This window comes from Oxyura jamaicensis, chromosome Z (assembly GCF_011077185.1).
Source record: "Oxyura jamaicensis isolate SHBP4307 breed ruddy duck chromosome Z, BPBGC_Ojam_1.0, whole genome shotgun sequence".
In the NCBI taxonomy this organism is placed as follows: domain Eukaryota; kingdom Metazoa; phylum Chordata; class Aves; order Anseriformes; family Anatidae; genus Oxyura; species Oxyura jamaicensis.
This window is the reverse complement of record NC_048926.1, coordinates 48410310-48424571: the sequence shown is the minus strand read 5'-3', so window position 1 is coordinate 48424571 and position 14262 is coordinate 48410310. Positions and strand designations below refer to the sequence as shown.

At 36.2% G+C, this 14262-nt stretch overlaps 1 protein-coding gene across 1 annotated transcript in view; it reads left to right on the top strand.

The window, feature by feature from the left end:
- The window catches only part of NFIL3 (nuclear factor, interleukin 3 regulated), a 14633-nt gene extending 4941 nt beyond the window's left edge, over nt 1-9692 (top strand). Inside the window, exon 2 of the mRNA XM_035309981.1 lies at nt 5666-9692. Coding sequence (XP_035165872.1) covers nt 5852-7228 — 1377 coding nt within the window. The 5' untranslated portion in view covers nt 5666-5851 and the 3' untranslated portion in view covers nt 7229-9692. The remainder of the gene's footprint in view (nt 1-5665) is intronic.
- The last annotated feature ends 4570 nt before the right edge of the window (nt 9693-14262 follow it).

Sequence of the window (14262 nt, the reverse complement as noted above, 5' to 3'; positions counted from 1 at the left end):
ATTACATATGAAATAAACTTTTGGGTTACGGTTTGGAGTGGGTTATTTGAAAATTGAATTATGTTTTTGTTACTGATGATGATAGCTTTGTTTTTTTTTTTTTTTTTTTTTTTTTTTTGCGGGGAAGGGAGGAGGGATTGAAAAGTGTCATAATAAATGAATGATTCTTGATGTTTCCATGGAATACATTGTTTAGCCATCTCCCATTACTTTCTTTCAATAAGAGAAACAACTTTTTAGTGAAAATAGGTCATCTTGTACAAAGCTATCATCATCAGTGCTCCACTGACCTAATTACACGCTGATCCTGGAACTGTAAGCACTTAAGATGCCCGTGAAGTTGTAAGAAAAGGGAACTCTGTGCAGGAGCAATAGTTCTGTGTTGCTCCTTGCTGTTGTAATGGATTCATGCTCTGTACGAGTGTAACTATATAATAGCAGTAATTGGTGGTAACATTCATATCGGAAGTGTTTTTCCTCTTTGTGACCATGGATAACGTGTCTATTACTGCATAAAGTGCAGTTACCTTGTTTTTTTCCAGAGCATTTGAACTTCATTTGCTCTATGTTGCCTATCCCCTCTTGCCCAATAATCTATCCTACGGATAGTACCACTGTTCCAGTGGAAGCAGCATTAAAGCTTTTCTTTAATCAGAATATAATTTTACCAACTGTCCTACATAAAGGCAATTTCACTGGAGGTTGGAATGGAATCTGGGGGTCGCATCTTCAGTTCAAAAGTATTTCCAAATTATGGTAGACCTGACAGGTGCAGAATTTTATGGCGTAGTTTTTGTCTGGGAAAAACAGTAGATGTAGAGTGGCTCATAGTAGAGGTAGAGAGGTTCCAAAGCATTTAGTTAGGTTGTGTACCCACCACCTAAGCTAATAAAATCAGTTTTGTCTCCTTCATGCGCAGTGGGGATGGTATTTTTCCCTACTTCATAAAAATCTTGTGATAGTTTGCTAATGTTTTTAAAACACTTTGAAGATAAGTGTGAAGCATATTTTTCACTTTTTCAAAGTTCAGAATGTGAACTGGTCATTTTGCTACCTATGAGTCCATCCTACACTAGCTTTTCTGGCACATAGACACCTTTTCAGAATAAATATGAGGGAATGGTAGCAGGTTCATGAGACCCATGCCAAACATTTCCATGTTTTGGAAACAACAGCAACTAAAAACATGCAGAGACACATAGAAGTGTGAGCTCTTACTGTATTTCTGCACTTTACCATATAGTAGTTTGAATTTTTTACTGAAAAGATGCTGATGGAGGCGTGGTTCCTTTTTAAAACAAGAAGCTGTGTTTAGCCTTTTTTCTGGTTTTGAAGGACATAAAAATTTTGGAGACAAATGGCTGTACAAAAGTGAAATGTATTTGAAAGCAACCAGTTGCTAGAGTTTTATCAAGCTAAATTAAATACTATTAGAAGAATAGAATTAAATAATAGGTTATGTCATTCTAAGATTTATTTTGAGATACCATGCTTGGAGATAACATGAATTATTTTGATAAATACAAATAATATACAGTTACTCTGTGGGGAAGCTTACACATACATGTGGAGACCCATATGCGCTCTCCAAAGTAGGGTTGATTTGTGTAATTAGATTACATGGAGCAGAGACAGCCAAGATTGTAGCCCTGTCCTTCAACCTATTGAAACATTTCAATTATTACAGTGTGAATACACAAATCCCTGGGATCAGACACTTAATATATTATTTTGACACAATCAGATCACTTAAGTATTTCTTGAAGTTCATGGATAAATTAACTTTTCACAATTTTCATAATTTCTTGCTTCAATAGTATGAGTTCTATAAAACAGTCTCATTAATACTTGGGTCTGGGATTGTATCCTACTTCTGTTCAAGCCAATGGCAAAATTGCTGTGGGAGCAAGACTGGGTCTGTACTTAAGTTAATAGGGTCGAGTGTTATTACATTGTTGAATTGGCACTCAATGCCATTAACATCAACCAACCAACCAAAAAAAAATCTTTAACAGTGACTAATGTAAGGCAGTATTAAATGTTGGTTTTATAATACTTTATGAGGGAGTGATAAAGCAATTGAAAAATTAATCATAAGGGAAAATACTGGAATTTGAAATATAGTCAGAGGAGTCATTACAGTTCATTAATTTATGTGTAAATACTGATGTTTTCCAGTGGAATTATAAAATACAAGTGAAGTGAAATGGCTGTTTTTATTGAAGGCATTTTGCCATTATCATCAGATGGAATTTAATTTGTTTACAGACTCAGTATTGGGCTGATCCACATGGAGAAGTGTTAACAAACGGGCTCTTACTCCTCTTATGTAAAGCAGCAATTCCAGTTACCGAGGTAGAAGTGCTCAAGGAAAATGTGGAAAGAGTAAAGGATTTATTGTTGTTTTGCCCGTTCACCGGAGTAATGGCATTAGAAAGAACTACATAAATAGCAAATCAGTAAGACTATGTCAGTGGGTTACACTTCTGTCTTGACAGCCTTACTGATAGGCTCTGGCAGAAAGCAAAGTTGAATACTGTGTGAAAAGCATCATTGTTTTGATACACATTCATTACTTGCTGTAGACTTGTGTGCTACCTACATTCTGCCTATTTGTGCCAGGACTAATGCGTACAGGAGGAAGAATGGCCAAAACAGGAGACATCAGTGCTAACGTGGGCAGGTTGTGTACTGGAATGGCCCAGTCTGTAGAAGCCACCTGAATCGAGGGACACGAACTCCACAGGTTGTTGGGTTTTAAGTGCAGCTCAATGCCACTGTTTGGCTGCTTGAGATAGTTTGGACATGCGGTTGGATTTTTTACTGATACAAAGATGGTCCTATGAACTATGATGATGAACTATGTCATTAGTCTACATTTGTTTCGAAGAAAAGCAAACAATCTTTTTGCTAATTATTTTTATCCATTACTGTCGTTAACTGGTGTTTTTTCCTGTGTCATGGTGTTGCTGAAGTGTGGTCACTCTGAGCTGAAGACTGCACAGATAGGTGCAAATTCATAGTTCTTACCCTGAAACAGCCTTGTTTAAGGATGAAGTTGTTGCTTCTGTAGGGTGGAAATGGAATGCTGGGATATAAGATGAAAATGCAATTTGCATTAAACCAGCGTAGGTATAGCTTCATTCTTCTAGAAATATGCACAAATCCTATGTTTATAACTACTTCTTTGCTACTACTCCTGTTTCAAGTAAGTGCAGATGTTCCAGGGAAGAAAGTAACGGTATACATATGTTGGTATCCCTTTCTCAAGAGAGAATAAACACTACTTGGCTTTGAGCTTAGCTCTCTAGTACCGTAAAATTCAGTCAGATATATTTATCTGTAAGGCCCTGAAGTTGTTTTGAAGCCTTTTGACCTTAGCGAGAGTTGGCTAAGATGCATATTATGTGACAAGTGATGATTTCATAGGTATTCAGTACAGGTAGGTATTCAGCTTCTATATGTGCTTTAGCAGATGGATGTGTTTCAAAAGGAACACAGTTGTTGTCAATGATAAAAATGAATACAAGGATTGCAGTATATCAGGGTGACTGTGGATCAATAGCTGTGCATTCCTAATGCTATGAGACAATGAAAAAAAGTCTTGGTATTTTTCTCCTTTTTTTGTAAAACCACATTGCAGAGACTGAATATTTTACAAATGCCACAGAAACTCAGGTGGCCTGTCTTGGCTTTTTTATTTTTAAAGTCCATGTATGAGGCAATTTTTATTTATGTGTATATATTCTTGTGTGTTTATAAAGTATCAGGTTACACTACAGTTGAAACCATTTGCATATTAATTAAAGCACTGAAGACTTGCAGCACTGAAATGGACAGAATGACTATACAGCTTCTTCAGCAAATTAAATTCTGCTGAAGTTTTGGATGTTGCGTTGTTATGGGGTGTATTTTTTTGTTTTTAAACGTGATCCAGCTCCTACTTAACTTGACATAAAATTCTTTTTGACTCCAGTTAGAATTTTGGACTAGGATCTAACTATGTAATTAGTTGTGTGTTAGAGTTTTATTTCTGCTTTACAAACATGGCAATTTGTGGTGCTGCTTCTGCACTGAAATGTTAGAGACCGTCTTTGGTGTGGCTGGCTTCTAACTCTATTTTCCATTAAGGCTGTATTATCAAAGACAAACAGTTACATGTCAGTAATTAACTATGGATTTTAGGAAATTCTTCTTAGCTGTTCTATTAAACGTGTTAATTTTTCATGACAGAAGAGTTGGCATGGTTTGATGGAACAGAACCCAGCTTGAAACCTGAGTCTTTATGACCCTACTTAATTGTTATTACATCACTCACTCCTCTTTGCCTTCTGGAAAAGAAAAGAGAAACTGGCAGAATACAATTCATTAATTCTTTTATAACTTTCCCAACTGATAATATTAAAATTAGTTTCATTAGTCATTGTAAAAACATTCCCAATAAATGGTGACATTAATTTGGAGTTGCTGGTGGTTGTTGTTGTATGGGCAAGAATCATTGCTGACCCAATAGTAAGTCCTATAAAAACAATTGGCATACTACATTCATTTTAAAAGGGTCTTGACTGTGGAAAATGAGATACTGAGAAGCTATATCTCTGATCAAGATCAAACGATCTTATGAGAATAACGCATTTTTTCATTAAGAAGGACTAAATAAGACATGCCAATTTAAGTGCAAAATTCAATTTTAATGATCAAAATGTCTAAAGCTAAAGGGTAAGCTAGTTTTCCTTTGTTAATGTAAGAATTTAAGATCTAAACTTTCACTTTAACGTAAACACTGTTTTCCAAAGGTGCCCATGCCTCAATAGTATTAAACTTTACTTTGATGCAGTAAGGATATTTTTCAAATTCCAGTTATGTTAGTAAATGTTAAGTCTCTAATGCATTTTTCAATACTGGTTTTAGTGTTTTCTAAGGAAGAGATAAGAAAAAATCTTATGTAATGCATTTTTGTCATGTAAATTTTTTAAGAGTTAGGTATATGCCGAAATTATATGTGTATGTTTACTAGTTTAAATTGGTCTGATTGATCAAAAAGCAGTTTTAAAACCCCACGTTTGTCTATAGATCTTCTCATATAGGTACATGCATTTGTTTATATTTACAGGATATAAAAACAATAATTAAATCTTCAATAGCTCTAATGAACAGTGGTGTTATTTTAAGACAATACAAAGCACTCCAGCTTCTCCAGATTAGTTTGTTATTTTTAAATCCAAGAAGGACCCAAATATATAGCATTTCTAAGTCACACACCACAGCTGTTCTCAGAAGAGATGCTTTAATGTGGAAGAACGAGATACTTTCCACTGCTGCTCATCAACATGCCTGGTGTCCTGCAGTGTTGAGTGTTAGAGATTTAAGTTTGTCAGTGATATCACGGAAAGTTCTGTGACAACATTATGATAGGATCAAAACCCATTTTTTTTTTATTGATATCTTTTCCTTGGATTACGTTGTATTTGTTTTGGAAGCAAATTGCTACCTAGGTATCATGAAGTGTACAGTATCGGTTGCTTCAGTATTGAGCTTCTTTCACATTACAGTAGGATTAATAAACCAAACACTAGTGTATGCTTTTTATTAAAAATTCATTTTGCACTCCCTGAACCAATGATACCTAAATAGTAATCAAATTCTTTTTTCTTTTTTTTTCCAGGTTTTTTAGCAGATTCCCATTGGCTCTGCCAAGAAAATTGGATCTAGACACTTCTGTTTGAGAATATGAAACAAACAGAAGAATGTGTGTGGATTTAAAATTACTGTATTTATCAAGTTGTGGAGTGAGAAGTACTGGAGAAATAGCTTGCTCTGTTGCTCATTGTAGGTCTACAAATTGTTTCTGATGCAGCTGAGAAAAATGCAGACCCTTAAAAAGGAACACGGACCTGTTGACACAAGTAGCAATGTGGACAAAATCATGGTACTTAAGTCTACTTTAGCAGAAGTGTCTGAAGAGTTGTCCACAAATGAAGATATACTACTTACTGAAGCAAGTAGTGGAAAAAGCAAATCTTCAGCTTGCCGGAGAAAGCGTGAATTCATTCCAGATGAAAAGAAAGATGCTATGTATTGGGAGAAAAGGCGGAAAAATAATGAAGCTGCCAAAAGATCTCGTGAAAAACGACGACTGAATGACCTTGTCTTAGAGAACAAACTAATTGCACTGGGAGAGGAGAATGCAACTTTGAAGGCAGAGCTGCTTTCATTGAAGCTAAAGTTTGGTTTAATTAGTTCTGCAGCCTATGCCCAAGAGATACAGAAACTCAGCAGCTCGACAACTGTGTATTTCCAAGACTATCAAAGTTCCAAATCAAACATTAACTCATTTGTAGATGAACATGAACCATCTATAGTTGGTAGCAGTTGTATTTCTGTCATTAAGCATTCTCCTCAAAGCTCCATGTCCGATGTGTCTGAAATGTCATCAGTAGAGCATACTCAGCCAAGTCGTATACAAAGCAGCTGCAGAAGTCCTGAAAATAAGTTTCAGATTATAAAACAGGAGCCCATGGAATTAGAGAGAGAGCCAAGAGATGACAGAGGTTCCTATAAAGCATCCATATATCCAAACTACATGGGAACTACTTTTAACGTGTACTCACATTCTCCTCCTCTCTTGCAAGTTAATAGGTCCTCCAGTAATTCCCCCAGAACTTCAGAAACTGATGATGGTGTTGTTGGAAAGTCATCTGATGGAGAAGATGAGCAGCAGGTTCCGAAGGGTCCAATCCATTCCCCAGTCGAACATAAAAATGTTCATGCAACAGTTAAAGTTCCTGAAGTGAATTCTTCAGCTTTGCCTCACAAGCTTCGAATTAAAGCCAAAGCCATGCAAGTTAAAGTGGAAGCAATGGATAATGACTATGATGCCACACAGAAATTATCATCACCTATTGATATGTCCTCAAAAAGACATTTTGAGCTTGAAAAACATGGTGCACAGAACTTGGTGCATTCTTCTCACACTCCTTTCTCGGTTCAAGTGACTAACATCCAAGACTGGTCACTCAAACCAGAACTCTGGCATCAAAAGGAACTCAATGTAAAAATTCAGAGTGGTTGCAAAACTGGAGTTGTTGAAATAAAAGACAATATCTACAATGTCTCTGAGTCAGAAAACCTGTATTTGAAGCAGGGGATAGCAAACTTATCTGCAGAGGTTGCTTCACTTAAAAGACTTATAACTACACAACAAATCTCTGCGTCAGACTCTGGTTAAGTTACTACTGAGTAAAGGCTTATTGTTTTAAAAGATGTCATTTGCAGTAGATAAATATGTTTTGTATTATGCTGAATTTTCACTGGACTTGTGATGTCATTTCACTGTAATGTTCACATCATGTCTGATTGGTGTCCTTCTGTGCACAAATTATTCTGAAGACTAGGTTGTGCTATGATCACTATGCCTTGTGTATAGTCAAGTAGCCTGTACAAAGGCTGTATATAGTGAACTTTATTTTCTTTTTATTGTTCTACTATAAAGTGTGGAAGTTACCAGTTACAATAAAACATTGATTGGTGACAAACACAGGACATCTACTCCAGTTCAGTTGATTTTAAGAACTTGTAAATAAGTTGTTAATTACAAAAAAAAAAAAAAAAAAAAAGGCTTTTTCTTACACTGTGCTCAACTTCACTTACAGGTTTGGTTTTTACAGCTTAACTTAACCAAATTACAATTTACAACACATGTAAACCTTCTGGCCACCTTTTTCCTTAACACTTTTTTTAGAGGAGAATAGAAATAAAGTGGATATTTATAAATGAAACATTAACAATTTATAGCCTTAGCCTTCTTTAACTTATTTGTTAGTATAAGTTAACCAAAAACCACACAAAGTCTGTCCTGGTAGCTCTAATATCAACAGCAACCTTCTTCTCCTTTTATCTCAAATGAGAGAGTAATGAATTTCCTGAACGGTTTATTGTGACAAACCATTTTTTTTTTTTCAATATTATAACTTGGTGTTTTAGATGAAATTAGTTGTATTGAATTTGTGCATCTTCTAAGTTCTTTGGAGCCTTGCACTGATAGAATTAGACACCACCATCTTTGTCAAAGGGTGGTTTGTGTGTGCAAGGGGTGCAGGCATAGAAAGAATTCTGCACAAAGGCTGTGTAAAAGCATCTGTCCACCCCATGGTTCTTTTCACAACAGAGCGTGGGCCACCTTCAGATGAAGGATAAGGCTCCCCGATCTGTAAACTCTGTGCTCAACTAGGCAAATACCTACGTAAGGGGCAAGCGATAGCGGTAGCAGAGTTAGAGGAGATCATCTGCTACTGTAGTTCCCACCATGGGAGACAATGCAACTTTAAGGACTTACCACCAATTTGGCTTCAGTTTCAATGGCTTAGCTATGTGAACTGGAATACCCTGGCTTACTACAGGGCGTTTTGCAAGAATTTCTTAAATGTAAATTAGAGAATATGTGAAGAACTGTACAACCCCAATTCTACTAGCCCCTTGCGATTTCTGCAGATGATGAGTTCTTCACCTGATGACTTTGGAGTTCTTTATCTTTGAGAAGAGCCATTGAACTGTGGAGACTACAATTGCATCATATACCCTTTGTTTGGCTTACCAAAGCCTTTCCTTTAAAAATAAAAAACAGGTTATAAATAGAGCATAGATTTGGCAGAGGTCCTTTTCATGCTAATTCCACCTTCTTTTAAAGTACTAATAAATCAGACTAACAAATAAGCACTTCCTGAAAAGGCTTTTTATTAATTGCCATGCTGTATAATAGAATCTTACCATAGACTTAAAATACTAATTAAGAAAAAATGTAGGTAGTGGTTTCTTACTTCATACTTGACTTGAGTGAGAGGAAGTTTGTCAATTTTTTGGGGATATGAAAAGGAGTCTGAGTTACTCCTCATAGCTCTGAAGCTTGGTCCAGCAGTCAAGGCAATGGCAAAACTCCCTGATGTCAGCAAGGCCAGGATTTGATGCTGTATCTTTTCAGGAGCTGATGATTCACAGTCATGTTCTGGGAGGACCTTGGCACAGACATCACTGGTACTTTCTGAGCTTTTTTGAGCCTTCTAACTGCTGTGCTGTATTTGTGGCATTCAGAGTTAATAAACTGTTATTCTTTTTTCATGCCTTAATAATACAATAGACCCCATAGTTGGGCTCTGTATGTATTTGGTAATTAATATAGATGACATTTCAATGTTACTGAAAATAAGCTCAGGATTATTGCATGAAATGTAAAAATTTGCATTGAATGATGGGGATATGAAACATGAGGCAGTGATTGCTACTGGCTCTTTGCTTGCTAAGTATCTTCTGTAAGCAACAACAAAATTCTTTAAATATTTTGCATATTATTTATCACATGTAATGTGTTCAAGGAGAGGACTTAAAACTCTCAGTGTTGCCATCTGTGTAAGCCTAGATCTATTGTTTTTTTTTTTTTTTTTCCATTTCTTGTTACAGTTGTTTGTCATAATGGAAGAATGTTGTCCTCCTTCTAGCTCATTATATATTTTGTGTATCTGTTTTGTGCAATTAATACTTAACAGTAATGATGTAGTTAATTTGTTGAAGGATGTCATTGCAAGAAAGTTATAGCATGGAGCTTAGGAGCACAATCAGATGTTATTTATACTCCCTTTATACCTTAGTGTTATGCTTCATTTGAAGAAACAAATAAATAATTTGTCTTTTGTTCAAAACCAGAACTAATCACAACATGATTTTTTTTGTACGTTCATTGTATTAGTCCAACACATGTGCATAAGCGGGTGTTAATTCTCCACTTCTGCAGTAAAACTTCCAGTGCTGAAATTACTGCTTCTATGGCTGGAATTCAGAGTAGCTTGCACGAACTGAAGGTAGAATATGCTGGAGTGTGGGTGGTACATACAAAGCCAGACTCTTGGCTACGGTTTCAGACTGACCAGCCAAAACGGGGTTGAACTAAGCGTGGTGTAGCTGGCCCCCTCACCCCTCACACCCATCGTTAGCCTGCTTTCCTTTAACACGTGCTATCAGGGAAGAGGACAAGTGGCACTGACTGGGGGGAGGGAGGGAATGCAGTGGGACCCTGCCACTGGTCCAGCTTTCAGTGGGTGTATGGGCACACGTAGAAGGGAACAGAGGAGCTGGGGAGTCAGGTCGCTGTGCCTTTCCAGTCTGGCATTTCCTGTGTTGTTGAAAACTGCCTCCGTGAAAAGGCTATCCTTGGCTGGTCCACTAGTCTCTCCACTGGGGATCAGAAGGTTTGTTAGAGCTCATACTGGGCTTTATCTAAGTGGATACAAACTGGTATCACAATCTCTAAGTTGTAAGAACTCTTGTAAGCTCACTGATTCACTGAGAAAATATTGTAAAACATGCTGGAAGTGGAATCTTTCCCTTGCAAAGCAACATGGATAATTAGAAAGTAGCTGAAAACCGATTGTAGGGTCTACCTTCACATATTAAGGAAGTAGGGTCCTTCCCTTGCAAAGCAACATGGATAATTAGAAAGTAGCTGAAAACCGATTGTAGGGTCTACCTTCACATATTAAGGGAATATTAAGGAAGATCACACATGCAAAATGGAAACTCTAGCAACTTATCAGCATGAATTACTATTTTTGATAGGAACATAGGCATTAATCATGTTAGATTTGTTTGGCTAGTCCTGAATCTTGCCTGCAATAGTAATATGAAAATCTTCATGGAAAGTTTTACGAAAAGCCAATGGCAAATAACTGTTGATTAACAAGGTAAGTTTTTTTTTCCGGTGACATCAACTGTTGGTTAATCAATACTGTGAAGTATAAGAGTCAGTTCCTCTGTTATATCCACCTAATTTTAGCTACCAACACAGTAATATATTATGTTCCATCATCATGTTTTGGTAGGTACGAAGATTAAATGTGGGTATGAGCATACCTACACTGGTCCTATACATTATGGTTTTCTGAATCCCTTGAAGCTGGCTTCAGTAAAACTTCAGTGGGGACAATAATATTCTTAAATTTTATTAATAATATTCTGCATTGCCAAATATTCCCTTGTTCATGAAGAAGAGACAGGTAGCTGGTAACTCCCGATTCCTCTCCACTTAATATTTTGGATGTTTTCATTATGGCCCTTATGTTCATGTGCACGGTTCATGAGACTACATTTATTTTCTGTAGAAATTAATAGAAATATAAAAGTGCACCATAAACACATCTTTGAAGTTTTATTAAAATACCAACTTCAAAAACATCTTTTCTATTTGCTAGTATATAAATCTGCTTTTTAAAATAGCCTATATGCAACGAATTCAGCAGAAAATCCACAGGGAATCCAATTAATATGGCCTTTATTAACAACATATTGTTTTAAAAATACTTTTACAGTTTATTGCACAATACAAGCTTGGTAACTACAAGAATACAACAAAACAATTTTTGGTATTTATTGCATAAGAACGAGTAGCACATATTGTTCCACTGCAGTGCCAAGTTCACAGTTAAAAATACAAGGCCAAATCCTAAGGCCTTTAACTTAGTGTCAGATTCTACTTTCCTTACTCAAGCAGACTTTTTTATGTGTGCAATAAGGGACTTACTCAAGATGAGTAACATTACCAAGACATAATCTTTGCTGTTCACTCATGGCACGTACTCATGCTGATTTTCATATCTCTGAGGCTAGCTCTCTTGTGACGCAATAGTGATACGTGAGTCACTTAACTCATACCACTGGAATTACAGAGAAATTACTCATGTATGAAAGAGAAGGAGGCCAGATATTGAGCTATTATTTATTCAATGACAGCTCAAAAAGGACTCAGTGAATTATGAGCAAAAGCTTAGGGCAGAGGCATGGAGTTTATTTGCTTGAAAGAAAGTATCAGGAGACATTTGGACTCCTAAAGTAGCAGGAATGCATCTATTAAATAAGAGTCTGAAGGTTCTGGGGGAGCCATGTGGCTGTCTAACACTCAGTGTTTGGGTACCATTGTCAATATTTCCTCCTCCCACCCTTTTCTCCCACGCAAATGTATGTGCAACTTAAAATGTCAGGCAGTTGTTAACACTTCTCCATGCTCCTCAGATTCTTAGTTGAGCAAATGTCTGAAAGGGCATCTATGTCAATAACTGAGGTATGTAAAAAGCTAAATCTGTCCCGTTGACTGGATGTGGCAGAGTATCCATTGTATCCATATTTCTCAGCCATGATATTAAACACGTTTCTTTCTAACAATTTGGACCTTCAGACATTCACTTAGGTGTTATATATAAATATACGGGCTACATATTGCATTGATTTCCTTGGGATCAGTGTTATGCAGCCCTGAAAGCCATGATATTAATGGTCTGTATAACAATCAGAAAGTACCAAAGCATAATACTGTATCATATAAAATAGCTGAAAAGATGATAAAATGCAAGGAGAGTCATTGTAGCAGAACACAGTGTTCCTTTCTCTGGGCTTTGTTCCCATTAAGGATTTAGAAATACTAGAGGGAGTCTAGAGGAGAAATAAAGTGAAATAATGAACTGTCAGGGGTTGATCCATGAAGTAAAAGTACACATTAAACTAGTCCACAATATACACATCAATAGCCCATATATTTGCCAGTGTACGTGCATAAAGTATTTAGTTCCCATTCTCTAAAAGAGGCTTGGTGATGCTTTTTTTTTTTTTTTTTTTTTTTTTTTTTAAAAAAAAAGCCTCATAGTTAAAAATATGGACATGCAAATCTTAAAATTGTGCATGTAAATAAAACTACATAGGACAAGAGACAGTGACAGTTAGACAACATATGCCATCTATAAATATGTAGGGGTCTGGAAGGAATTTTTTATATTTTCTCATTTTCCATAAGAATAATGAGGTTGCTTTAAAAAGAAGATTTTTAGCTTTTTTTATCAGAAGATGTTTATGATAGTGAAAAATACTACAAACATTGGAGAAAACCAAACAATGCTAATTGAAAGGTAGCGTTAAGGAAGGGAGGAATAGTCTTTTGGGTTTTGCATTAATTTGTATAAATTTCTAGATTAACAACAAATTTCACAGTAAACTGTGGTGACAGTGAGAGATACGGAAATTAAAAATCATGGTGCAAGTGTGCTACTGACAGGCAGATGTGAAATCTTATAAAATAATAAAGAAGCTGAATGCAGCAGCAAATGCCATATTAGAACCTCCTTTAAACACAAAAATATCTGAGGATTCTCTATAGAACTTCCTACATCTATATTGGGTGGTTTACATACGTGGTTTATGCAGTGTCTATGCACTAGCCCCTCCAGGAATATATAGATATATATATATACATATATATACATACAAAGGACAGATGACATGCAGAAGAAACAATAACTCATCTGCAATATGAATTCTTTTTAACCCCTCTGTTTTGCCAGAAATCTATAATTTTCTTAACAAGTACAGGATTATAAACAAAGAAATTAAAAAAAATAAATAAACAACTACCCTACAAACTTATTATGATCAGACCTGAGGTGATAAACTGTTAAGTAACAGGACAGATTTTGCAAAAAGTCAGCTGCCTCTCAGAAGACTTCGTTGCATGTAGGAAGTGATATAATGAATCTGGATATTAAGAAAAGCCTGTGAGCCTGCTGGAGCCATTTTATCACTAATCTATTACAATCTGTCTGTATAACACTTGCTAGTCTGATCTTTTAACTCACTAGCTTGCTTCCACGCAAGTTTGCAATGTTTGTTAATAATTATTTTTCTTCTGATATCCTGCTCATATAAAATTCATGAGATAATGCTCCTTAAGAAAGAGACTCTTTCTGTTCATGTGTGGCCCTGGGAGATTACAAAGAGATTCCAGAGACTACATGCCAGAGTCTCCTCTCTCTACACCATGTCTTTGTAATGTGGCTGAAGTGGACTTTTTTCCTAAAAGAGCATTGGAGTGTATCATAGTAACCAAAACCTAAAATATGCTGCTGCTCTTCCGAGTGATTACTGCATATCCCCCAGTTGTTGACTAAGATGTTTTCACCTCCTGCCCACTCCCATGGGCAGATCTCAGAAAGCATCCCCCAATAACAGTAGTGATCTAGTAAAAGTTGTTTCATTTTCACATCCACTGCAGTTAGCTCAGATTCCAGATGACAAAACTTTCCATAAGTCATTGAAGCTATCTCCTAAAATAAGGAAATTGCAGGGTCATTAGTTCAGTCCCATGAACTCATTACTAAAACCTCAAATTAGCCCAGGCCAGTTCTCTTGTCTTCAGTATCCTTGACCAATTTTAAATGTTTCTTTCTTCAGTAT